The sequence below is a fragment of the Aspergillus steynii genome, assembly GCF_002849105.1.
Source record: "Aspergillus steynii IBT 23096 chromosome Unknown P170scaffold_1, whole genome shotgun sequence".
In the NCBI taxonomy this organism is placed as follows: domain Eukaryota; kingdom Fungi; phylum Ascomycota; class Eurotiomycetes; order Eurotiales; family Aspergillaceae; genus Aspergillus; species Aspergillus steynii.
Window position 1 is genome coordinate 3,682,457 of NW_020194398.1, and position 27,305 is coordinate 3,709,761.

Genomic DNA, 27,305 nt, shown 5'->3' on the forward strand with positions numbered 1-27,305 from the left:
CCACAGACTGCCCATAGAAGGCCTAAAAGAATATCCCGTCCAATCGCAGACGCGGCCAGGCAAAGGAATTGTGTGGAGTCAGAAAGCCATGGCAGAATATGACCTCGCAAAGAATTGGCCTTCAACAGGCTCCACCCCGTTTGGGTCTCTCCACGGACATGTCATATGGGTACATAACTAGTGGACGCTGAATGGTCTGGTTCCTACTCCGTAGACCGGTCCTAATAGGGGGATTTAGCAAGGTGAACCGGCTTGGTGCTCAATATAAATAAGCCATCTTCGACCCACTTAAAGCCACGCGATTGCTGTATCGGGTTGATCCCCCGGTAGGTAGTATCCAACCCGTCATTTCCACGCAATCGAACATGTTATATGCACGATCAACCCCTCTCCTAATTACGCTCTTTGGTAATTTGTGTATACGCGAATTGATATCATTCAAGTCCGAATAAACGCTCGAGTACCACGGTACATAATTGGAATTTTCACCTGAAATCGGGTATTAAATCGGAAATTATTGTCCTCTAGCGATCTTCTTGGATACCAGGGGCGCGACCGCTATGTCACTTTTAAAATTGAATGCTCAACATTTTAAATTGGCCCAAAACCTCTTAAATTAACGGTGCGCTTCGCAAGGATGATCCTTGTCAGGGGCAGGCGACGCAGCGTGTCGGAAAGCATTGGCCCGAACGTACTACTCCTAGCGTTTTAGTCCCAGCCGAGGACTAATTCCATGCTCTCATCGGTGGGAAGGAAGCGCTTAGATACGGACCAGGCGATTAATGGGGATCTGACTGATTTGCATTTGATTTAATGGCTTTACTAAGAGATTCGAAATACTATGTCATGTGTACGCTGAAGAAGGCGACTTTCCCCCTCAAGCCAGCTCAGCCTCGATCACGCTCTCCGCAACCCCAGGATATGTGTAGATATTCACCACGCGTAGACCAGCCTTTTCTATAATGGCTCTCCAGTCTGCCTCAGTTCGCTCGCGGACAGCGAAGTGAGCCAGCATCATCATGTCCATACTCGTCGCTTCGAGCGTCGGGTTCTCCTCGTCAACCACGATCTCGTGCAGTAAAACCCTCGAATACCCCGGCTTCAGAGCAGAGACCAAGTTCTGCAAGATGCTGACCCCATCTTCATCACCCCAGTCGTGTAGAACCGAGTGAAGGAAGTACGATCGGGCTGACTCAATCGGCTGCGGAGTGAAGAAATTATGCGCCTGGGCTTCGAACCGAGGCGATTGGTCCACGAGACTTGCCAGAACGCCAGCAATAACGGGTTCGCGATCTTGAAGAATAATCCTACCGGGGTAGGATTTAAAATGGGTCGTGAACGCAGCGACGTCGTGGCCTCTTCCACCGCCTACATCCACGAGAAGTACGTCGCTGACGGCGCTATCAAAGCCGGTAATAAGTCGCTCGGAGACGGGGTAGAATCCAGGCTCGTGCCACTCTGCCTTCCCAGCTCGATAGGCCGCCATGAAAGAGCCAAAATGCTGCAGATGAGGCGGCGTTGAGACCAACCACTCGAAAAAAGGGAGTTGAGTTTTCTGCGCGTCTTGGAACGGACCGTCGGTTCCTCCCAGCGTGGGAGATTTGTATCCGGTTTTCTTGAAAAACCGAGGGAAGCCGTTAAAGTTTGGCCTGGCTACATCGTAGCAGAATGAGATGCTGTGTTGGTATTTCTCCTCTGCGAGGTCGTCGCTCAGGGCTGTGCGGTGGAATGACCCCTGCGAGTATCCGATGATGTACATGGTTACAAGATGGCGAAGAAGACGCCGGAGCAAGACAACATCAACTCCTGTCTTCTCAGAAAGAGACACGGCATCCATCCCGGCTTCGCCAGCCTCCTTCAACAAATGGAAGAGTTTGACGTCGACCGCAAGCCGGATTATGCCTGACATGGCCGGCTACCATGCGTTAGCTGATTCAATCAGCGTTTCCTGCAGATGCAGCTTCTCACCTGGGCCCAGAAACTGCGCTGGACGAATTCACTTGGAATTTCGAGTTGCGCCACCAAGGCGCGACCAAGTTGAATGAGGCTTTCTCTTGCGCCGGCCTCATTGTTTTCGAGCGCCTTTCCAGTCACGGCAATATTTTGTAGGATCGAGGATACTGAATCAGACGACATTTTGAGTGCCCAGTTGGAGGATTACAATACAAGATAATAGAAATAGGCAGAAGTTTCGAGCCTCGACTTTGCACAGAGTAGAGGAGACCTGGGAATAATCCGTGATGTCACCCCTGAGAAGAGAGAACGATTGCAGTTAACAATGGGTGCCATCCAGCACCTGAAAGCATACGCCGTTGCACCCATTCGTCTGCGACTAACCCAAGAGCAGAAACCCCTCTAATTGATCTAATGCACCAGTCGAAATAGCGGGATACTAGATGCTACAGGGATGTTTTGGCCCCCTATTCTTAGTCTACATCAATATGATGTCGGCATTTTGAAATCCTTTTTTATTTTCAGTAATTTCAAATTTCACTGATCTTTTTTGTTTGAACTTGCACCGAAAAAGGCAAAAAATGTTTTGTCATCAAGATCGCCCCAAGTGATTGTCAGACAGTCAGCAATACTGAAAGGCTCACCTGCATAAATGACGTTTCTCTAGTCAATCAACAATTGCTGTCAGAAGGGACCAGAATTCTAGTCCTTGACCGAAAAATAGGCATTCAGCTAATTGGCCAAGTGTCTCTGTCGAACGTCGACGAATGATAAGTCTACCCGTATTGCAATTCCTGTGTCACGTTGGAGTTTTTTAATTTGGTATCATTCAGCCTACTGAGCCTAGAACTGGCCAATTTCCTTTGCTCTTGACGATCAATCTCAGACGCCCTGCACTAGTATAGACACTAAAGCACGTTGCATGCCTCTGTGTCGCTTTATTTAACTGGCACGTATTAATCCGCGGGTACCCACTAATCGCCCGCGGGGATCGCAGTTTGCGCGATGAGAGGATTTATTATATGTGAACGAAAATTGACCGGCGTGCTGGGACAGATGAACCTTTAACCCGAAACAAGATATTGCTATTTGGCATACTTTCGGATCCACGCATAACCCGAGAATTGAAGACTGGTCTGTCTTGCCACCAGAAAAGGTAGTTGTCGGTCTTAGCTTGCTAACTTCTTCACCGAGAACCCTGGTCTCGATGTGGTTGTTACCACCCGGGAGAGAAATCGGAGTATGTTAGTCGTTGGACGGGATGACATCAACTCTATGCCTGAAAGTTGTAGACTATAGACAATTAAAGATCGATCGAGACTTCTAGACACGGTAACAATCCTTTCTTTATTCCTTGAACCGCTCCCATCCCTCCACGTTAAATATTGCCCTATCCCATAGCAAACAAAATCATTCCTCCCCTCTCGAAACAACCGGCTCATCAACCATCACGACCCGAATCTTCTTCCTGTCGAGAAACCGTTCCTCATCTTCAGCAAGTCGCTCTGCATCCGCAATCAACGTGCCTTTGAAGGCATTGAGATGCTCAATGTCCCGAAACGTGAGCTCCGCGTAGACATCGACCTGGAGATCCGCGGGGTCCCCGACCAGGATACGAGGGGTGTAGAACCGCTTGTGAGTGATGGGAAAATGAATGCCAGCGATGTCTTTGATGAGTGGCATGTGAGTGGTTTCGTAGTAGGCTTTGAATTCGTCCGAGGTTAGGTCGGGTTTGCGGCTGAAGAAGGCAAGGATGGTACACGAGGACATTTTGGACGGACGGCTTATTTGCCCTTTTTTTAAAGGACTTCGGAGGTTTGGTAGGATTGGGGGTTCAGGCTGGGGGGGCCGTCTTTATTTATAGGCTCGGTACTCACGAGGCTACGTATATCCACAGTAAGCAACAGCGACTTACTCGGTTTAGTTAAATCCTGGGCTGTACGTGGTACCAAACGTCCAATTGACATTGGTAATCAGCATTCTTCCCAGAGTAAGCGCTAATCTAATCCGCCATTCCAAAAACACTTCATTCAAATATTCAAGACTGGGTTGTCTTTTTCTTGCGCTCAAAAGTGAGGGATAACACTGGTCCACCTCACAGTTTGGTAAGAACCAGCTGGGAACCGCCTCAAGCTATCGAGCGATTCAAACCCCAGATATATGACGCAGGCAAGATAAGCCAACATAGAGAGTGTAAGAATCATAACACGTCCTGTCCTACAAACCCTTGTCCAAGCATTCGAACCAGGATTGTCATCATTGAGGCATTGGCGAGATATCGGCACCCACCGCAGCGGCAATCCTAAAAGGTGCCGCCATAGGGTAGTCTCGTCAATCATCCCTTCATAACTATACTGCAAGGCATACGGCTCCAAATAATGTCCGAGGAAAAGGATTGGGAAGAATATGGGCATTACACACAGTTCAAGACATGACACACGCCATAGAGTGCGCTCTATCGGAGCAACGAATTGTCGTTTTCATGGATTGCGACGGCCAATACATCTGAATCCTTCTATTGGTGGGTTTCCGTTTCCCCGTGCTAAGCTTATTCTTTCGAAACCCCTACTTCCCAGATATCGGTTTATGATTTTCATCTCCGTTCTGTTATTTTCTAGTCAGCGTCAATAAATAGTTCCGTCCACATTAATGAAAGAGATGCCCGCTTTGGAAAAGCTCTGTCCTTTACGCATTATCGTTATCACTTCTTTCAGAGGATTATGCTGGTGGGTAACAAGGCCTCTGATGTCATCGTTGCGGTCTTCTCAGGCAGTACTCTTCATGGCTGCCAGGTGGTGACGAAGGCAACGATAAGAAGCTTGTGCTTCAGCAGAAAAGTGATTGTGGGATAGAGGAGGGAGAAAGGTGCATCCAACGGTGGGAATTAGCGAGTATTTGTGTCAATCTGCAAGGGCTGACGAGTGCAAGCCGGGAAAAGGCGACAGGCAACACCTAACCGCCCCGCCCCTGCAACTTGTCTCCAATGACTTTCTTGCGATCCCCGTCAGTACGGAAACCGGGCTAATACATCATTTATACCGAACGTCATTTGATCCCTGTGCTAGGTAAGTCATCGTCTCAGAACTCTTTCATTCGGCTCCTACGAAAATCCAGGCGGGACCTGTTTTGTAGGTACAATATGGCACCGTGCGGCCAATCAGCCTCATCGTCCACCACCTGTACATGAAGTGGTGCCCTCCATTTTGATCTCACCATCCTTGAGATTTCAATCAAGTGAACGTAATTATTCTGCAATTTTGGAAGTCATCTATTCGTTCCTGTGATTACTTTCCTTTTCCTTTTTTTTAATTCCTTTTTAATTCTCTTTATTTTTATCTTTCTTTCTTTCTTTCTTTCTTTTTTATCTCCGTCTTGCACTCCTGTCTCAGTGGACCATCGGTCAGCTCATGATTCGACAATGGCAGATTCCATGTCCAGGCAAGGAGAGAATTGCAACTTGGATTTTTATTTAAACCTCCCTCTCGATGCCGTTCATCCCCTTTCAGTCTCCAACTTTATGTTCAATGATATCGCTTTCTTCCAACAATATCTCGACGCGACAGAACCTCGGATTAGCATGCCAACCGGCCCGATGCCCCACAGACCTTAAATCCCGGGAGCGCCCCGGCGAATCATTACGTTCCGATCCAGGGAAATGCACCCCGTCCAAATGACATCAACACGGAGCAAAGCAGCCAGGCCAGACCGGAAGACTGCAGATCAGACCCACGCAACGAGTAATTATCACTTGGATGTTATCTACTGAACTATTGATTGCTGATCATAGAAATTCAAAGTGCAACACCACTGCATGGCGATGCTGCTGGAACGGTTGCGGCTATAAGGGCACCTTCGGGCGCAAGGCAGAGCTGATGCGACACATTGACACTTAGCATGTCAATCCTCGCTCATACCAGTGTCCTGGGTGCGGAAAGGTCTTCAACCGCAAGGACAACTTCAACGAGCATTTCCAGCGAGCCCATGCGTGAACGGAGGATAGTACTGCGCCTTGCTCTGTTGTTATTGTTCTTTCTACTTGTTTTATGTTTTTATTTATTTATTTTTTTTAAAAAAAAAAGATAGTAGCAGGCTGCTAGGGCCCCTCGACATAAATAATAGAGAACCTATGTAGTGCAGAGATTAGTGTCATATTAACATGCAGATATTATGAGAGTGGAACGAATGGCTCCAGCACCAGCGCTCAGGTGTAAGTAGTATTTTTAATCTTCTTTGTAACCATTTTTGCCTAAGTGCTCAAAATAATCCGACAAAGCGGATTATGAATTGTCCCGATAAATGCAAATTCGTCAAGGTACCTTAGTGTCGTGATACATATCGAGACCACCCTATTGCTAAACATTATATAAACTGCCCTGAAGCGGTATATATGTGTTGAGGCACATACATAGAAGGGTCCATGTAAGGGTTCGCAGTAGATGGTCTACACTCCCATATGAGCTGGAAAAAGAAAAAAACCAACATGAAACTCTCTAGGGATTCCACCCCCAAACCCGCCATATATAGTACCGGACTAACTTGGGAACAAGCTACCCGCTGCCAACGCGGTCTTCAGAGATAATTTTACACTGAATAAGAAATTACTACATATTCCATCCTTTCTTTTAGTCCAGTACATACAACCACAGGGTGAGGAAAACAGGGCTTCCTATCCGTTTAGCTGTATTTAAGCCTCCTAAGTTTATATAATTAATTATCAAAGAGCCTTTAACCTAAATATTTTTCTGAAATAATTTTTAGATCAGATATTAATAATAAGGGGTATTCTGTTTATATATAGTAACTAGTAGTTATTAATGTCACTAGTAATCGTCAATAATCGCCAGTGGTCACCAGTGGTCGCTAGTAATTATTAATAATTAGAACTAAAAAGGTTTTAATGTGGTTAGTAGGGGGTCTTAAGTGTCAAGGTGCAGGCTGGCGGGTTGGTAGAGTTGGTGCAACAGGGGCAGGCAGGACAGGTGGTCTGGTGGGGTTAAGCAGGTTAAGCTTATAAGGTCTTTAATTACTACTATAGTCAGGCTATATATAAGATAATAAATAAGATATAGCTTAAGGGGCTATAATAGGATCTTTAGTATTTAAATTTTTAAGTAATTAAAAATTTAAAGTTAAAAATAGGTTCTTCTAGCTTAATAATTTTATTTTAGTTTTAATAAGTTTAATAATATCTTTAAATCTATATTATGATAATATATTTTCTTTTTATAATTAAGCTTTATTAAGGCTAAAAAAGGCTAAATTTATTAAAATACTAATAATAATAATTTAAATAATTTATTTAATATATTTTAAATAACTAGCAGGCTCAGTAGTAGGATTTATATATTTAATTTATTTTATAATATACATTAAATAAAAGTAACTATAGTTATAATAATTTTAAAATAAATTAAAAATATTTTTAATTTTTTATTTTTTAAGTTTATTAATTTTAATATAAAATAAAAGAAAATTTTATTAGCTAGATGAAATATTTAAACTAATAAAGATAAATAAGCTTATATTAAATATAAAATAAATTTTTATATTAAGTAAGAATTCTAAATAATAAATATATAAACTAATAATTTTTTTAGTATAAACTTAAAATATTTTAATTTAGCTTTTTATTAAGCCGCTGGGTTTCAATATATTAGATATTTAATTAAATTAATTAATTTTTTTAAATAAATAAATAAAATAATACTAGCAGTTTATTTATTCAATATAATAAACTTAAATAAATTTAGTAATAACTTATATTTTTATAATAAATTATTTTATATTTTATATAATAAAATAATTATAGATATAATAATTTTTATTAAGATAAATTTAAAAGTTATATATAAATAAAAGTTATAATTAGTAAAGAATAGGCTAGTTTTAATTAAGTTAAAATATATAATATTTAAAAAGAATTTAGTTAAAAAAAATCAGATATTTTAGTTATTTTATAATAATTTATATAAATTTAAAAATATTACTTTATGTCAAATGGGGTCACCTGACATCACCTGATTCATCAGAATCACCTGATTTAGCCCCACAACCGAAATTATTCAAAATTCACTATAAATTTACTCTTACTTTATCAAACTCTCACTTCCACCACCAAATTGTATGGGAAAAGTGAGGTAAAACTAAGCTTAATGTGAGCGGAAAATGAAAAAGAAAATTTTCTAAAAAATTTCCTATTTTGGACTAGCTTACCTTCCTCTTTAGAAAATCACCGGTCGCTAGAATCCTATGGAAGTTAGAAAACACAATTTGATGAATTTCCTATTTAGGAAATTAAAAGTTTATTTTAACCACTGCGATCAATGGCTTTGTTCAGATGATTAATACAAAGGGTCCAGAATGTCTCGCCTATTTATTTTATAAGCCATAAAGTTAATATTGCTATCCTGATTATTCTGATATTATTTAAATAATTTTATTATGATTTATGTGTTAAATCTCGACTATTCTAATTATTCTAATCATGAAATCTCGATCATTTGATCATTTAAATAATTAAATATTAATCTAATAATAATCTATGAGGTTAATCTTAAAGGCCTAGGTTAATAATATGACTCACAGGTGAAGGCCTAGAAGGATCTGATGATTCCATGTTTACAATATTTGCTTAAGGCCAGATTGAATTAGCCCTGATTCAATTATCTATAAATATGCAGTCAATGACCTGCATTGATTTATTTTTTTTATCAAGTTAATTTACCCACTCAATTCATTCAATTGAATTTCATTTATTCATTCAATCAATTTCACCTATCTACATGCATAGCGAATGGTAGGACCTCTGGTCTATCTATTTCAGATCTAGGTGGTCCAGGTGAACTGTTTACTTCATCTGACTGATCGATTTCCTTTATTCTATCAAGCCATTTGAAATTTCTATTCAACCCACGTGACCTACCTACCCCATCTGACACTTTAATATAATATTTATTTATTTAGTCTAGCTATTAGTCTCAGAATAATATATAATTAATAATTTATTTATAATATTTAGGTATTAGATTAGATATTCTTAGAATTTAATAATAAATTAAAGTTCTTAGTCTAATATAATAATTTAAGGCAGGCTATATAATTTTTATATATATTATATATATATTATAGCTATAAGAGATATATTAATAGTTAAATTATAAAAGATTAAATATTTTATTTTAATTAAATAATTTATAATAATTAAAATAATATTATAACTCTGGCTTTTAAGTAAATATATAATAAAATCTATAAAAATATCTTCTTAAATATATTTAAGTATAAATAAGGGATTTAGGATATTTTACTTAATTTTATAAGATAAAATATTTTAATAATAAGTACAATAGTTCTAGATCTGTTAGGCTATATATTAGTATATATTAAGCTAAAAGTATTCACAGATAAGAAATTTATATATATAGTTTTTTTAAAATGTTTAAATATAGGCTTATTATATATTAAGTAAATTAACTTAGCTTAAAGTTTATTATTTTTAAAGATTTATAAATAATTTTTATAAAATAAGAAATTATTTTATTTTTTATAAATAACTAAAATAATTTTTAAATAATAGTCCTTTTTTATAATAAAGGTTTTTTAAACTTTATAAATTAAATTATTTTTTTATATGATTTTTTAGATTTATCTAAACCTTAAATAACAATTATAAATCTTCTTTATTTTTAAAAAAAATATTTTAATAAATCTAGATTATAAAAGTAAGCAAGATCAAAAGTTTAGGGGTTTTTACTAAATTAAATTTAGCTTTACTAATATTAAGATTCTTATATTTTAATATTACTTAACTTTAATATTATAAGTATTTATCTCTTTTTTTAAAAAGATCCTCTAACCTTTTAATTAAGCTATTTAGTTTAGTTCTATATTTTTTAAAATAATATATAATTTTAAATTTAAATTAAGATAAAAATTTAGACTAGTAGGCTTATTATTAATTTAATAACTTAATTAACATAAAATACTTCAAATTATAATAATTAAAAATAATTTAAATTAAAGATAGGGTATTTTTAAGCTTAGGATATTATTTTTTAAAATAATAAATAATAGTAAGTAATTTTTTATTATAAATCTTATAATTATATTCTATAAAAAAATATTTCTTTAAAAAAAAATAAAATATAAGATTGTATTATTATTATATTAAATAAAACTCTAGTAGAAATATAATTAAAAATATTAGTTTTTAAAATTATAATATATATCTAATTAAAGGGCTATAAGATTAAAGTATTAGTAAAAGCTTTTTTAAGATAATTAAAGGTCTTCTAGTAAGATAAAATCTATTTTTATAATACTTTCTTATAGATTAAGCTAATAAGTAAAGTAATTAACTTTAAAAAATCTTTAATAAAGTAATAATAAAAATTATTAAATCTTAAGAATACTTAAATATTTATAATATAGGTTAGAATAAATTAGTTAATTATTATTTTAATTTTAAAAAGGTTTTTTTTTAAATTTTTTTATAACTAATAATTAGGCCCGGGGACTTAGTTTTAGAGATAATAAACTTATATTTTAAGAATTTTATAAATAAGTAGACTCTTTATAACTTTTATAAGACCTAGCAGACATAATAAATATATTCAAAGTAGATTTAATTATAAATTAGAATAGTATTTAGATAAGTAATATAAAGAATATCTAAATAATTATATAAAATGTTATTAATATAATATTAAAATGTTCTAAGGGCTCCGGCCAGGCTAAATAATATTATTAAAGATTTAAATAAGCCTAAATAAGTATAAAATATAATTATTTATTTTTAACCTTTCTAAATATCTAAGTTATTAAAAGTATTTATAATATTAATTTTTATAAAATAATATATTTTTTTTGAATTATTTAAGGTCTCTTTTACCAGAAGTAATAAATAATAATCTTTAATTGTAATTATATTTAAGGCTTAATAATTAATATAAAAATATAAGTCTTTATTAGACTTATTAATAAATAGGATAGGTGTCAGATGGGGTAGGTAGGTCACGTGGGTTGAATAGAAATTTCAAATGGCTAGATAGAATGAAGGAAATCGATCAGTCAGATGAAGTAAACAGTTCACCTGGACCTCCTAGATCTGAAATAGATAGACCAGAGGTCCTACCATTCGCTATACATGTAGATAGGTGAAATTAATTAAATAAATAAATGAAATTCAATTAAATAAATTAAGTAGATAAATTAATTTAATAAAAAGAATGAATTAATGCAGGTTATTAACTATATATTTATAGATAATTAAATTAGGGCTAATTTAATCTGGCCTTAAGTGTCACGGTGCAGATCTTAATGCCTGAGGCATCTTCTAATTATGGCCCGGAAGGCCATATTATCTGTTCCGGGATCTGTATATCTTCCCGCTTGCTTGAAGATCCTGTTATAACTCTTTAAATTATATCTTGTTTATTAGCCTGTATATAGCTTAATCTTATAATAATTTAGAGATACTGTAAATTATTAGCCTATTTATCTGCTTATTATTAGCTTTACTACCCCCGCCAGCCCACACTCTAATATTATATAGTTTTTACCCTTAAAGCTGGTATCTGCCTGAAAATAATAGCTATCCTGAATCCCCTGTCTTTCCTGAGTAACCCAGAAGAACTAGCCTAGTATATTATTAAATATATCTCGGAATAATATAATTATTACAAAAAGATTTACTTTTATATAGTGGATGCTAGCTAGAATCTTAATTAAAAAAAATTATTACTAGGTTTTCAGGCTGAATAATCCTAGTAAAAAGAAATAAAAATAACTTATTAGCTGGCTGAAGCTATAAGTACTTATAATATAGTTTTTAAAAAAAGAGATTAAGTTATAAAAAAATAAAATTAGGCTACTTAAATAATTATACTTATAATTAGTATTTTGGCCTAGACCCCTGAATTATTTATTAAGGAATCTTTAGTTATTTTAGTAGGAATATTTATATTAATTAATTCTAGGTTTTTTATCTCTATTTATCTTTCCGAATATCTGCCTAATCCTAATAAATTTAAAAATATTTAATCAGATCTCTGTTATTTTATTTCCTAGATTAAGAAAAAAATAATTATTAATTATAATTATTTTCTGATATTTTAAACCCGTATAATCTATATTTTTAATCACCTAAAGAGACTGCCTTATATCTAGGTTTTATTATATATTAAAAACAGGATCTGTTAATTAAATAACTATACTAATATCTTAAAAATACTAAACTAAACTTATAATAATTTAAATTATATTTATAATATTTAAACTACTTTTTATAATCTATAATAAAAGAACCAGGAGTTTTCTGTTTTTTTTTACTAAATTTTAACACCTTATTATAAAAAGAAAAATTACTAAAAATAGCTTTTTTATACTTTTTAAGAAAGCTGTAAACTAAGAATTAAAAAATTTAATAATATATTAAAAATTTTTTATTAGTAATTATATTAATTTTATTATTTTTTTATAAAAACTTAAAAATTATTATAAATAATATATCTAGAATTAGCCCTGGAGACTAGCTTTTAGTACTTAAAATTTTTTATATTATTTTATTACTAAAAATCCTAGAAGCCTATTCTGGAATATTATTATTAAAATACTTAAATCTGTCTTAGCTATCTTTAATCCTGATATTATAGATTTTTTTTTTATATATTACCTGTTTTTTAGATCTTATAATTTAACCTGCAGAAAGCAGAGTAAATATTTTTATTATAACTTTAATTAATATCTTATTAGGGACTGCCCTGAGCCTGATAATTATATCTATTAAATTAATTATACTACCTATTTTATTTTATTTTTTAAGACTGTTTTATCTCTTAAGAGATAATTATTTATTTTTATATTATATTTTATGTCCCAGAACCTACTTATATTTTTTTTAATCTAGGTTTTTCAATCCCGCGCTATACTCCAGCCGGAATAACTATACTCCTTAAACCTGAGTAAATAATTAAAAGAAATTAGTCTAGCTTAAGCTGTAGCCAGACGGACCCCCTTATATAAGTATACTAAATATCTGAAGCTGTTATTAAAGGACTTTTAATTAAAAAAAAACTTTAAAAAACTAACTTATTAATTATTTTTATTACTCTAAATCCCGGACAGGGCGGGATTATTATTTATATTATATTTAATACTAGCTGTTTTATATCCTGTATTATAAATAAAAGCTAGGCTAAAGCCTATTATTTAATCCTGTACCTCTTAAATAAGCCTAAGCCTATAATAGGTTTTAATAGCCGTGAAAATAAAACTAATATTATTATTTATTATATCTGTATAACCCTAAAGACCTATAATCATGTTAAAAAAAATATTCTATTTCTAATTATTTAGCTAGTATATTTCCCTATTATTATTAGTTTATTATAGCTAAAGATTTATAATTTTTATATAAGCTTTATAAAATATATTTTCTAATTTTTTAGTCTATATTACTAGAAGTATTATAATATTCTAGCCCGACTTACTAAGATCCAAGTCTTATATAATATCCCTGTCTAAGCTAGATCCACGAACCTAAAAACTCCTGAATCTCTAAGAGACTAAGATTTTTAAATAGTTTTATTAGCTACCTATACTATATACGTCCGCAGGAGAAATAAAGTCTATATTTTAATAATTAAATAAATTAATAAAGTAGTTTAGATTACTCCTGAGCTATCTAAACCTAAATTTCTAGATAAATTTAAAGATTTTATAAATATTTTTTTTTTAAAAAAAATAGAAAAACTTTCTCTATACCAAAATTATAACTATATAATTATTTTTAAACCAGGGAAAAGACCCTTGTTTAAGCTATTTTATAATATATCCCAAAAAGAACTTTTAATGCTCTGAGAATAGCTATTAAAAAACCTAAAAAAAAGATTTATTTATCTAAATTTTTTACTTATTATATCTCCAATCTTATTTATAAAAAAACTAGGCGGAGGCCTGCGCTTCTATATTAATTATTAAGCCCTAAATATAATTATTATTAAAAATTAATATCTGCTATTTCTTGTAAAAAAGACCCTGAATAATCTTAAAGGCATATATTATTTTATTAAAATTAATATTATTAGTATATTTAATAATCTCTATGTTAAAAATAGGCAGAAATAATTAATTATTTTTTAAACTTGTTTAAGCTTATATAAATTTTTAGTAATATTTTTTAGACTAACAGGGGCTCCCGGAATATTCTAGTAATATATAAATAATATTTTATAAGACTATTTTAATATTTCTGTATTATTTATTTAGATAATATTCTGATTTATAGCTGTATCTACTTTAAATATATAAAATATATTTATCTAATCCTCCAGAAGTTATAAAATACTAGCTTATATATAAAGCTCTCTAAATATAAGTTTATAATTCCTGAAACTAAGTTTTTAGGCCTAATTATTAGCCAGGAAAGTATCTAGATAAATCCCGCGAAAATTAATATAGTTATTAATTAGCCTACTCTTATTTATATAATAGATATATAAGCATTTCTAGGGTTTAATAATTTTTATTGCTAGTTTATTAAAAAATTTTTAAAATTTACTGCCTTACTTGTTACCCTAATTTAAAAAAATATCCCGTAGAAATAGATATTTATTTATTAAAAAGTTTTAAATAATCTAAAAAAAGCTTTTACTGATGCCTTAATTTTATAACTATTTAATTAGACCTATAATATTATTTTAGAAATTAATATCTCTGACTATATATCTGCTAGAGTTCTATCTTAATATAGAGATAATAGAATATTATATTTTATTATATTTTTTTTAAAAAAATACTCTCCGGCTAAATATAATTATAAGATTTATAATAAAAAATTACTTATTATTATTTAATATTTTAAAGAATAGTGTCTTAAGTTTAAAAAAGTGTCACCGGCGCTTATCTCAGCGCGGAACACGGAACAACTGGACCGCCGGAGGTCTGCAGGGTTGCCAAGGCATTCAGGAACTAATTCCCGCGAAACCCCTTATTAAAAAAGACCACCTGCTTAATTCCTAAGAGATCAAGTAATTAATTCTATTTATTATATATCTGTTCCTTAACTCCTTATATCTTTTAGCACGTAGCAGGCGGTCCGCAGACATATTATAGACGTCCCGAACTTTTTAGTATATTTATTTAAGAGAACTAAGTGCCCGGAATAGAACTTTTATAGTTATCTTTTATAATTTTAATTATTTTTTCTCCTGTCTTACTATTATTATATTTACGCGCGGGCGATCTTATAATAAACAGGAATATTATATTTATTAAATATTTTTAAATAATCTCCCTTCTACCTCAGAGAAAATAATTTAATTTTTTATATTAAATAATAATCTTCCTCTTACTTAAATATTTAAAAACTATTATTCTAAATAATCCTCTAGCTATCAGGAGGCCGGCGGTCAGCCTATAGTCCTTCCGCTGGTATAAATAACCCCTAATATACTAGTAATATTAATAGAGACCTTAGAAAAAAATAAAAAAAAAAAAGATCTTAAATTTAAAAAACTAGAGATCTTTAAAAGTAAGAATCTATATTAATATATAATTTTTATCTAAAACTTAAAATATTATTTTAAGAGTAAATCTTGCTCCTTTTCTAAGAAAAAAATAAAAGTTTTATATATAAAAATATACTTATTAGAACCTCTTAAAAACTTATAATATTTAATACATTCTAGGGATCTCCAGAGAATAATATTTAAAAATTTTAAGATTTTCTTAATAAAATAAATAAAAAGAAAAGAAAACTAGAAATAAACCTACACTTATGATTTTACTTAATTAAAACAGGGCCCTAATTAACCCGTCTAAACTATATTAAGCAGATATATTTTTTTTATAGAGCTTATATAAAAAAATATTAACTAGTTTTTTATTAATTATTTCTTTAAAATACTATAGCTAAACCTATAAAAAAATATTAAGCAGGCCTCTAAACTACTAACTAATAAGAGACTAAAAAACCTTATTAAAGTAAGTACCCTAACAAAATAATATTAATAATTAATAAAACAAAATAAAAAATCTTACTAAATATTACAGTTATATAATAAATTATTTTTTAAAAATAGATATTTTTCTTAAAAGAGAAACTTCTCTTAAAAAAGAAATCCCTTCTAAGATAGTTTTTTTATTTTATAAAATAACTTCCCTAATTCTCAGGGCAGCAGTATATCACACGCAAAATACAAGTATTCCAAAAAAAAAAGCAGCTATTTTAAATAACAGACCTTTAAAAATAAAAAAAGCACCTAAATAAAAATAAATACTATTTTATTTATAAAAAAAAATATTATTCCTAAAATCACTATCCCTAAAGAAATAAAAGATTATTTATAAATATAATCTCTAATAAAGTAAAATCTTTAATAATAAAGAAAAAGAATAATTCTTTTTTCTAATAAAAAAATATACCTTTAATCTTTAATATAATTAAATCTAATATCCTATTATAATTCCTTCTTCTCTGCGCGGATATTCAACTATATATAAAAAGAAAATAGACTGCTATAAACATATTATTAAATACAGAAGCAGATAATAATTTTATATTATATTACTGGCTAAAAAAGTAAAACTTCTAGTTTAATATTAGTCAGATATTAGCCCCCGTCTACTTTATTAGAAATCAGATAGCACTTTAATATAAAATACTACAGAAAAATATAAAGGCCTTTAATTTAGATAATAATATATATAACTATATTATATAATTTTATATTATTAATATAGCAAATTATAATATAATACTTAATAAAAGTTAAATAAATCCTATAGATCCTAATCTTAGTATTATTATAAAAATCTAATAATACTACAGTAGATCATCTGCGGTTAGTTTAATATCCTACTACTAATTTAAATAATACTACTGCGCTAAAAAGTCAGGAATACTACTTAAAATAATTATATTAAATTAAGAAACTCTTAGTCTCCCCGAGCAGTATACCCAATTTAAGAAAATATTCTCTGAATAAAAAACAGTATTTATACTAATAAGATCAACAGAATATATTATCCCTTTAAAGTCTAATATAAAACCCCTATATAAACCTCTATATAATATATTCTATACCAAATTAAAGGCGCTATAAGACTATTTAAATAAAATAATTAAAAAAGGATAAATTTAGCCCTCCAGCAGACCTGCTATAGTCCCTATTCTCTATATTAAAAAACCTAATAATAGCCTATGATTATATATAGACTACTAGGGGTTAAATAAGATTATAATTAAAAATTATTATCTACTCCTGCAGATTAATAAGATTATAAATTAGTTAAAAAATACTAAAATCTTTATAAAGCTAGACCTGCGCGATACTTATTATTAAATATACATTTATTAAAAAAATAAATAAAAAACAGCCTTTTAAACTTATTATAAATAATACAAGTATATAATAATACTATTCAGACTATATAATACTCCCTCTATATTCCAGGCCTATATAAATAAAATATTACAAAAGATCTTTAATAATTATTATATTACTTATTTTAATAATATCCTTATCTTCTCAAAAACAAAAAAAAAATATATCTAACATATTAATAAAATACTAAAATATCTAAAACACTATAATCTTTTTGCAAAAATATTAAAATATATATTTTATATAAAAAAAATCTACTTCTTAGGCTTTATTATTAGCCAAAAAAAAATTTAGTTAAACCCTTCCTAATTAAACATGATCACGCAGTAACTAGAGCTATAATTAATTTATAATATTTAAATATTCCTAAGATTCACTAGATTCTTCAGGAGATTTATTTATTAATATATAATAATTACTATTTTTTTTACTAACTTACTAAAAAAATCAAAAATAGAAGAATAATTCTAAATAATACCTAAAAAATATACTACTTTTAAAGAATTAAAAAAGATATTTATAAAACTATTAGTACTAAAATATTTTAACCCTAAACAGTAATATCTTATAATTATAAATATTTTAGACTATATAATAACTAGTATCCTTTTATAACCCGCAGATAGACTATAAAAGTCCTATAAGTAAGAGACCTAAAGACTAATTATTTTTTATTTAAGGAAGCTTAAAAATACTAAATAATAATAAAAGATATATAACTAAAAGTTGTTAGTAATTATTAAGTATTTTAAAATATAATAGTATTATTTTATAGGCGGACCGCAGGCAGTCCGCGTATAAATTAATTATATAAATTTTAGATATTTCTTTATAATAAAGACTTTAAATATAAGATAAGCCTAATAAGCTAAGCTACTTATGGCTTATAACTTTATAATTAAATATAAACCTAGCTATAGAAACCCTGCAGATATATTATTAAAATAATAGGATTACCGGCCGAGTGCCAAGGAAAAACAAGATATTAAAATATTATTAATACTTTAGAAAAAACTATAATTAAAAAACCTTTAAAAATTATCTTTATAAAATAAAATAAATTTTAAGAGATTATCTTAAAAAATAAAAAAAAGTCTAGAACTCTTATCCCTAAAAAATAATATTAAAATCAGAATTAATAATATTTATACTCTAGATTATATTACGCCGCGCAAAAACTAAATTAACACCTAAACTAATTTATAGAAAGATTAGGCCAGTAAATAAATAAATAATAATTATTTACAGGAATACTAACTTAATATATAAATAAATTTATAAGTAGATTAAACCAGTAAACAGATAGAAAATAATAGTATTTTATAAATAAATTTAATCAGCACACAGAATAACTACAAAAAAACTAAATATAGATTTAGTATTAGAGGCCTTAAGGCCTTAATATAGTAAGCACAGCTTAAGAACATCTTTATATAATATATAACTAATTTATAATATTTATTTAGTTAAATTATTTCTCCAGAAGCTTAAAATCTTAATAAAAAAGGCCTTATATAATATAAAAGTATCTTATATATACCTTTAGATACTGCGCTGCGGCAGGAGCTACTATATATTTATTATAATAATCTTTTTATAGGATATTTCAGACAAAATAAAATACTAGACTTTATTTATTAATATTTCTAGTAAGATCCTATACCAAAAAATATAATAAATTACATTACTAACTATACTATTTATTAATATAATAAGGCCCTATATTATTATAAGTATAAGCAGTTAAATCTCCTACCAGTCCCAGAAAGACTATAATAATTAATAATATTTAATTTTATTACAGGCTTATTACCGGCAGACCGTAAAGATTCTATCCGTGATATAATCCTAGTCCTAATAAACAGGTTTACTAAGACAGCATAATATATCCTGGTATAAAATACTATTAATACTGAATAGTTAGCTAATATTTTTATAAAAGAGATTATTTATAGATATAAAATACTAAAAAAATTAATTAATAATAAAAGATTATTATTCACAAGTAAATACTAGAATAAATTCTGTTAGATTCTCTAAATTAAATATTAAATAAATATAGTATTCTATCCCCAGACTAATAGTTAAACAGAATAGTAAAATCAGACCATAAAAATATACTTATACTATTATATAAACTTCTAACAAAATAACTAGGCAGATTAACTATTATTTACAAAATTTACTTATAATAACTCAACCCACACCTCCCTAGGCGTGTCCCTAAATCAGGCGCTAATAAACTATACCCCTATAATACCCCAGCTATCTAACTATAAAACAAAGATATAATATAAATTAATTAAGCAGCAGCAGGAATATATAGATAACTTTAGAAAAAAATTAAAGAAATATTTTTAGTAAATAATTAAAATATAAAAAAAATATTATAATCATTATTATAAATCAGTAATATTTTAGATTAATAATAAAGTCCTATTTAATAAAAAGAACTTATCAATATAAAGACTATCTAAAAAGTTAGATAATAAATATATTAGATTATTTAAAATTATAAAACCTGTTAAAAAATAAACTTACTAATTATATTTATTTAAACTATAAAAACAGATTTACCTAATCTTTTATATTTTTTTTTTAAAATTATAGATCTAATAAACCAGTAATAAAACACTTATAGTCTAAGAATCTATCAAGGTTAATAGCTAAAATAAGTAAAAAATAAAAAAGATTATTATATATTAAAACTAGTAAAAAAAAACTTAATATCTTATTAAATAATCTGGGTTCCCTAATTATAAAAACACATAAAAACCTATAAATAACTTAATAAACACCTCGGAGGCCCTAAATATATACAAAAATTTAGGATCTTATTACTTTTCTTAAAAATAAAAATAATATTTTCTTTTATAAGATTTTTTATCTTTTTAGCAGGAAGCAGACCTCTAGTAATCTATCTATAAAATAATAATATATCCTTTTTTTTTATCCTATAGGGTTAGAAGTTTTAATAATATATTAGGAACTATAAGTTAATAATAAAATATAAAAAAAAATAGCCTGAAGGCCTATTTTTATTTAATATAAAAAAAAAATTTTTTTATCTTTATTAAATTTTATCTAATATTTTATTATCTTTAATTACAGGCATTATCTTCTTCTGTGCCAGATTAAAATAAAACAGACCTAATATCCCTTACTATAACTATATAAAGTAAAATATGTTATAATTTAAAAACTAATATATCTAAAATATTTTATTTTTAGCACTCTAGCAGTAATACTTAAAAAACTTTATAATTATAATAAACTACTTATATATTTTTATTAAGCCCTTACTTCTACAGATAGTCTATATCTTACTTATCTTTTTTTATAAAGAAACAGGAATAAGCTTATAAGAATATTTTATAGCTATATAATACTTGCATATCTTAGTAATATATAATTAAATATATATTACCTGCGGTTTTAATCCTAGCGCCTTTATATATTAAAAATATTAGGCTAAGATAGGCGCAGCTTTAGGGGACTCCGGGATAAAATAAAATAATAATATAAAATAGCCCCGACCTTTAAGAGAAGCCAGGAAAAATCAAAAGAATAAATAATAACTAATTTAGGAGGACTTTTTATCTAAAATCTTAATAATACTCTTTTAAATATCCTACATGGAGCCAGGGGCGTTACTCTTTAATAATAGGAGAGATATATTAAAACACCTTAGATCCTTATTAAAAAAAATAATAGAATAATTATTATCAGAGAGATAAAACAAAAATAATATAAAACTTAAAAAAAAAAATCTTATATCTTTTAAAATCCTTATACCCTGGTTATCTTTACCACAGTACAGATTTAAGGATATATAAGATTTATTTTTTTATTTAAATATTTTTTCTTTTATAGGATCAGATATATTAGTAAAAATTATAGTCTATAAAAAAATTAATATTTTATTTATTCTTTTATATAAAATAATAATATACTGAAACTAATAACCTCTTAGGCTCGGGAGATAATTTATTATCTAAAAATAACTCTAAAGCGCAGGCTAATAGATCTTTATTAGTAATAAGGCCCTTAGCAGCAGCCTAAGTAATAATAGCCTTAGTAATATAGCAGGTGTCTCTGGCGTATTATAAAAAATCCTGTATAAATAAAAGATCTTTCTAATAAAAAGAAAAATTATTTTATTAGCCTTAGTAATACCCTTATAAGTTAGCCACTTAGTAGCAGTAATTTTATTTTTTTTAAGAGAATAACAGCCAACCAGCTTAACAATATTTTTTAGCTTTTTAAAAACTTATATATACTTAAAATTAGCCCTGTATTAGCCTAGCCTATATATTACAGGGCTCCCGCCAGGATTTTAAGAAGAGGAGATTTATAAAAATAATAAAAAAATCTTTTTCTAAAAAAAAAATAAAATAAATATATTTTTATTTTATTAAAGCTATAATAATATTAAATAATAAAAAAAATAAAAAAACTAGCTAAAAAACTAATCTTTATATAAATTAATATAAAATCTGTTACCAGAGCAGCACAGAACCTTATAATTAATCTTTTTTTTAATATAGAAAATAAATATAAAAATTTAAAAAAAAATTTAATTTTATTAAATCTACCTGTATTATTTATATTTACAGGGGAATATTAAATAGCCTTAGGTATTTATAAAGTACCTAACTATTTTAATTTTTATATAATAAATTAATCCTTTATTAAATAATTGAAATTATAATAATTACAGATAAATTATAAAAATAATTTTAAGTATAAAATAATTTTTAGGATAAGATAAAGTAACTCCGCCTTATATAAGAATATTAAGGCGGAAATATAAAATATTATATTAAATATTTAAAAATAGCTATTTTATTAAAAAAAATATATTTATCACTAGCACTTATTTTAATATAGAATATAGAATAACTAGACCGCCAGAAGTCTGTAGGATTACTAAAATATTCAAGAACTAATTCCCGCAAAACCTCTTATTAAAAAAGACCACCTGCTTAACCCTTAAAAGGTTAAGTAATTAATTTTATTTATTATATACCTGTCTTTTAACTTTTTATATCTCTCAGCATGTAACAGGCAGTCCGCAGGCGTATCGCAGGCGTCCCGAACTCCTCAGTACATCCATCTAAGGGAACCAAGTGCCCGGAACAGAACCTTCGTGGCTGCCCCTTACAAAAAGCTTCTTTACCTATCTAAGTTATCTCTGATTATTATAATCTAAAATATTTTATATTAATAAAGCTCCTGAACTGCTGTTAAGTCTATTAATTTAAATTTTTATTTTATTTTAACTTTAAAATTATTTATTAATTTAAGAAATACAGAATAAAACCTGATAGCCTAATCAGGAGATTAGAAGATTTTTTTTAAAAAAAAATAAATATTTATTATATTAAAGTTAAACTATCTTAAAATATAAAAATCTTGATCTGCCTAACCTAGTTAAATTAACTAGCCCGCCTGAACTAACTAACCCGCCTAAATTAACTAGCCCGCTTAAACCAGTTGACTTATCTGAGAACCTTAAAATCTTATATATAGTATAAGGTGGAATACCTTGGTGCCTTAAGGGTAAGGCAGCGTGAAAGCAATTGGCTAGGGATATCAACATATGGTGTATCCTGCTTAAGGTGTTGTCGCTGCGATTCAGGGGAACCCCCGCGAGAACACGTTTTCATCGTGTGTTCACTAGGCTATGACTAAGCACCCGTTCTGACTAAGCATCCTTGGGAGGATCCCATATGGATCCTTACATATAGATAAGATTCTTAATTAACTAGCCTTTATTACTAAAGCCTGAATTTAAAGAACTGTTACTTTTAAAAATAAATAAAGCTTATAATTATCCCTGGAGATATAACCCCGCCTATATAAAGTTTATAAAAAAGATAAAAAGATCTGAGATATTCTAAAAGCTTTAATTATAAATAAAGATTATTACCTAAAAATTATTCTGGCCGCCTGCGAGTAAAAAAATAGCTTTTTATTTTATAAGAATTATTTATAGATCCCTAATAATAACCAGCTAAAAACAGATTTAATTTATCTAATCTATCATAAACCTGTATCCGGATATCTAAAAAAAGCTTAAATATATAAATTTTTATCTTAAGATTATTACTAATCTAATATATATAGATATATCGCCCAGTAAATAATAAACTGCTATATCTATTATTATATAATCTTATTTTATAAAGTAAAATAAGATATCCTAAAATCTTTACCTGTACCTGAGCATACCTGAAAAAATATTTTTATAAATTTTATTATATACTTGCCTAAGAGCGAGAGCTATAACATAATCCTAGTTATTATAGATTACTGAACTAAGATAAAATATTTAATTTTATATAATTTAACTACTAATATCCTAGCTATAGTTATAATATATATATAATATATATAAAAATTATATAGGTTATCCCAGTCGATCCTATCTGATAAAAGTCTTTAATTTATTATTTAATTTTAGAAATATTTAACTAAACACCTGGATATTACTAATAAATTATTAATTACCTATTATTCTAAGACCGATAATCAGACTAAGTATGTAAATACTATATTAGAATAATACCTACAAGCTTATATAAATTACCTATAAGATAATTAGAGTACCTGGTTTTTTTTAGCTGAATTTGTTTTAAACATTATATATTCTGAGTTTATTAAAATAACTCTATTTTTTGCGAATTACAGGTTCTACTCTTATATAAGATTTGAACCAGTACTTATTAAGGATTATTATAATTATAATTAACCCGCTGTTCAAGATATAGAGTAATTTGTTATTTAAATATAGGTTATTATAAAATTTACTTATACAGAAATATTATTAGCCTAAATCTATTATACTAAATAAGCTAATAAATAATATTATCCCGCCTAAAAGTTTAAGAAAGACTAGTTAGTATAGCTAGATGCTTGCTATATTAAAACCTTATGACCTAGTAAAAAACTAGATTAGAATATCTTAAGTTTATACTGTATTAAAAAAGTTATTAACTTATATATTTACTGCCTGGAACTCCCGCCTAGTATAAAAATATATTTTATATTTAATATTAGTCTGCTTATTTTTGTCTGTCTAGAATCTCTGCCTAATTAATATTATTTTTTATTATTATACATAGAAGTTAATAAACTAAAGAAATAAAAAGTTAAAAATATTTTTAATTTATTTTAAGACCGCCGCGGCCGCAGCCGGTGTCTAATCTATATTATTAAATAGGTTAAATATATAGATTTTACCGCTAAACCTGTTAAATATTTTAAATATATAAAATAAATTATTCAGAACTATTACTGCTGGTATCTTAGTAAGCCTGACCTTTTTTGGCCTCACGGAGCTCGGCTATAGAAGAGGGGTGTATTATCACAGTATAGATCTTAATACCTGAGGTATTTTCTAACTATAGCCCGGAAGGCTATATTATCTATTTTAGGATCTATATATTTTCCTGCTTGCTTAAAGATCCTGTTATAGCTCTTCGAGCTATATCTTATTTATCAGCCTATATATAGCTTAACCCTGTAGTAATTCAGAGATACTGTGAACTATTAGCCTACCTGCCTGCCTGCCATCAGCTCTACCACCCCCGCCAGCCCGCACCCTGACATTAAGTAAATATTATAAATATAAAATTATCAGATCTTTCTAAACTTTTATTTATAGATTATATTATTAATCTAGGCCTTTAAGATCAACCTCATAAATTATTATTAGATTAATTTAAATAATTAAATAATTAGGATTTTATAATTAGAATAATCAGAATAATCAAGATTAAATACATAAATCATAATAAAATTATTTAAATAATATTAGAATGACCAGGATAATAATATTTACTTTAGAGTTTATAAAATAAATAGGTGAGATATTCTGGGCCCTTTATATTAATCATCTGAACAAAACTATTGACTGCAGTGGTTGAAATAAACTTTTAATTTCCTAAATAAGAAATTTAATAATATTAGATTTCTAAGTTTCATATAATTCTAGCAATTAAGGATTTCCTAAATAAAAAGGTAAGCTAGTCTAAATTAGGAAACTTATTAAAAATCTGGTCTTTTTCATTTTTAGCTTATTTTAAATTCAGTTTTACCTCACTTTTCCTATATAATTTGGTGGTGGAAGTGAGAGTTTAATAAAGTGAGAATAAAGTTGTAGTGAATTTTGAATAATTTCGGTTGTGGGGCTAAATCAGGTGATTCTGATGAATCAGGTGATATCAGGTGACCCCAATTGACATTAATATATAAAAAAATCTAAGTATAAAAAAGTCTTTTTAAGCAGTTAAAAATATAGGTTATATAGGCTTAAAAGGTTAGAAAATAGTTATAATTTATAATTATCTTTTTTTTAATCTAAAAAATAAAGTAATAAAAATTTAATTTAATATTTTTAAACTTATTAAGGTTAGATAGTTATTTAAAAAAATAGGCAGAGGTAAAAAATCTAAAATTAATTAATATAAATACTTTTATTAAAGTAGCTAAGGGTCCTTTAGTAGTAGATTTAGAGATTTAAACTAGTATATTAACTACTGTCAGATGGGGTAGGTAGGTCACGTGGGTTGAATAGAAATTTCAAATGGCTAGATAGAATAAGGAAGATCGATCAGTCAGATGAAGTAAACAGTTCACCTGGACCACCTAGATCTGATGATAGACCAGAGGTCCTACCATTCGTTATGCATGTAGATAGGTGAAATTGATTGAATGAATGAATGAAATTTAATTGAATGAATTAAGTGGGTAAATCAACTTGATGAAAAGAATGAATTAATGCAGGTCATTGACTGCATATTTATAGATAATTGAATCAGGGCTAATTCAATCTGGCCCTAAGTAAACATTGCAAACATAAAATCATTAGATCCTTTTAGGCCTTCAGTTGTGAGTCTTGTTATTAATCTAGGCCTTCAAGGTCAACCTCATAGATTATTATTAGATTAATATTTAATTATTTAAATAATTAAATGATCAAGATTTCATGATCAGAATAATTGAGATTTAATATATAAATTATAATGAAATTATTTAAATGATATTAGAATAACTAGGGTAATAATATTTACTTTATGGCTTATAAAATGAATAGGCGAGACATTCTGGACCCTTTATATTAATCACCTGAACAAAGCTATTGACTGCAGTGGTTAAAACAAACTTTTAATTTTCTAAAAAGGAAATTTATCGAATTATGTTTTCTGACTTCTATAGGATTCTAGTAATCAGTGATTTCCTAATTAGGAAGGTAAGCTAGTCCAAAATAGGAAATTCTTCAGAAAATTTTCTTTTTTATTTTCCGCTCATATTAAGCTTAGTTTCACCTCACTTTTCCCATACAATTTGGTGGTGGAAGTGAGAGTTTGATAAAGTAAGAGTAAATTTATAGTGAATTTTGAATAATTTCAGTTGTGGGGCAAAATTAGGTGATTTTAATAAATCAGGTAATGTCAGGTGACCCTAATTGACACACCCCTTTAGTTTTAAATCAATAAAAATATTGATTAAAACTGCAAATATTAAATAATTAATTCCTTAATAAAATGTTTAATATTAACCATATTTAGTTATTTAGTAAATTTTATATATTCCTACTTAGTCAGGCGTTTGGTAAGGCCGTCTGTAATTATTTAATTAGTAGGGACCCATTTTAATTTAATAGATTTCTTCTTGATTTCTTGCCTGAGCCAATGATTACTAATGTCCACATGTTTTAATTTAGTTTTATAAATTAAATTAGGCTTAATAAGCAGGTCAATCATTTAACAATTATTATAATAAATATATAGTTTTTCTTCAGGGTTGAACCCTATAGCAGTAAATAAATATTTCCACTATAGAAAATGCTTACTAGCCGTAGTTAGGGTTAATAATTCTGCTTCGGTAGTAGATAGGGTAATTATTTTTTGCTTTCTAGCTGACCAATTAATAGGTCCGCTAAATAAGTAATATATAAAG

The 27,305-nt window shown here is 28.6% G+C and overlaps 3 protein-coding genes across 3 annotated transcripts; all 3 read right to left on the reverse strand.

The window, feature by feature from the left end:
* Positions 1 to 877: 877 nt before the first annotated feature.
* P170DRAFT_442848 (putative O-methyltransferase) lies at positions 878 to 2,136 on the reverse strand (the record flags this gene model as incomplete). Its single annotated transcript, XM_024850490.1, has 2 exons — positions 878 to 1,915; positions 1,969 to 2,136. 2 exons carry the CDS (start codon positions 2,134 to 2,136, stop codon positions 878 to 880), a joined length of 1,206 nt encoding a protein of 401 aa, XP_024710164.1.
* Positions 2,137 to 3,115: 979 nt separating this feature from the next.
* Positions 3,116 to 3,768, reverse strand: P170DRAFT_432432 (EthD domain-containing protein). The gene has a single exon (XM_024848260.1). The coding sequence runs from the start codon at positions 3,721 to 3,723 to the stop codon at positions 3,364 to 3,366; it is 360 nt and encodes a 119-aa protein (XP_024710165.1). The 5' UTR covers positions 3,724 to 3,768; the 3' UTR covers positions 3,116 to 3,363.
* Positions 3,769 to 5,744: 1,976 nt separating this feature from the next.
* On the reverse strand, positions 5,745 to 6,471 carry P170DRAFT_421502 (uncharacterized protein; the record flags this gene model as incomplete). Its single annotated transcript, XM_024847364.1, has 4 exons — positions 5,745 to 5,822; positions 5,868 to 5,988; positions 6,270 to 6,299; positions 6,359 to 6,471. The coding sequence occupies 4 exons, from the start codon at positions 6,469 to 6,471 to the stop codon at positions 5,745 to 5,747; spliced, it is 342 nt and encodes a 113-aa protein (XP_024710166.1).
* Between the last annotated feature and the right edge of the window lie 20,834 nt (positions 6,472 to 27,305).

What these genes read in the sequence shown, in the direction of transcription:
- P170DRAFT_432432 (XM_024848260.1), bottom strand. Translation starts at nt 3,723, where the DNA reads ATGTCCTCGTGTACCATCCTTGCCTTCTTCAGCCGCAAACCCGACCTA.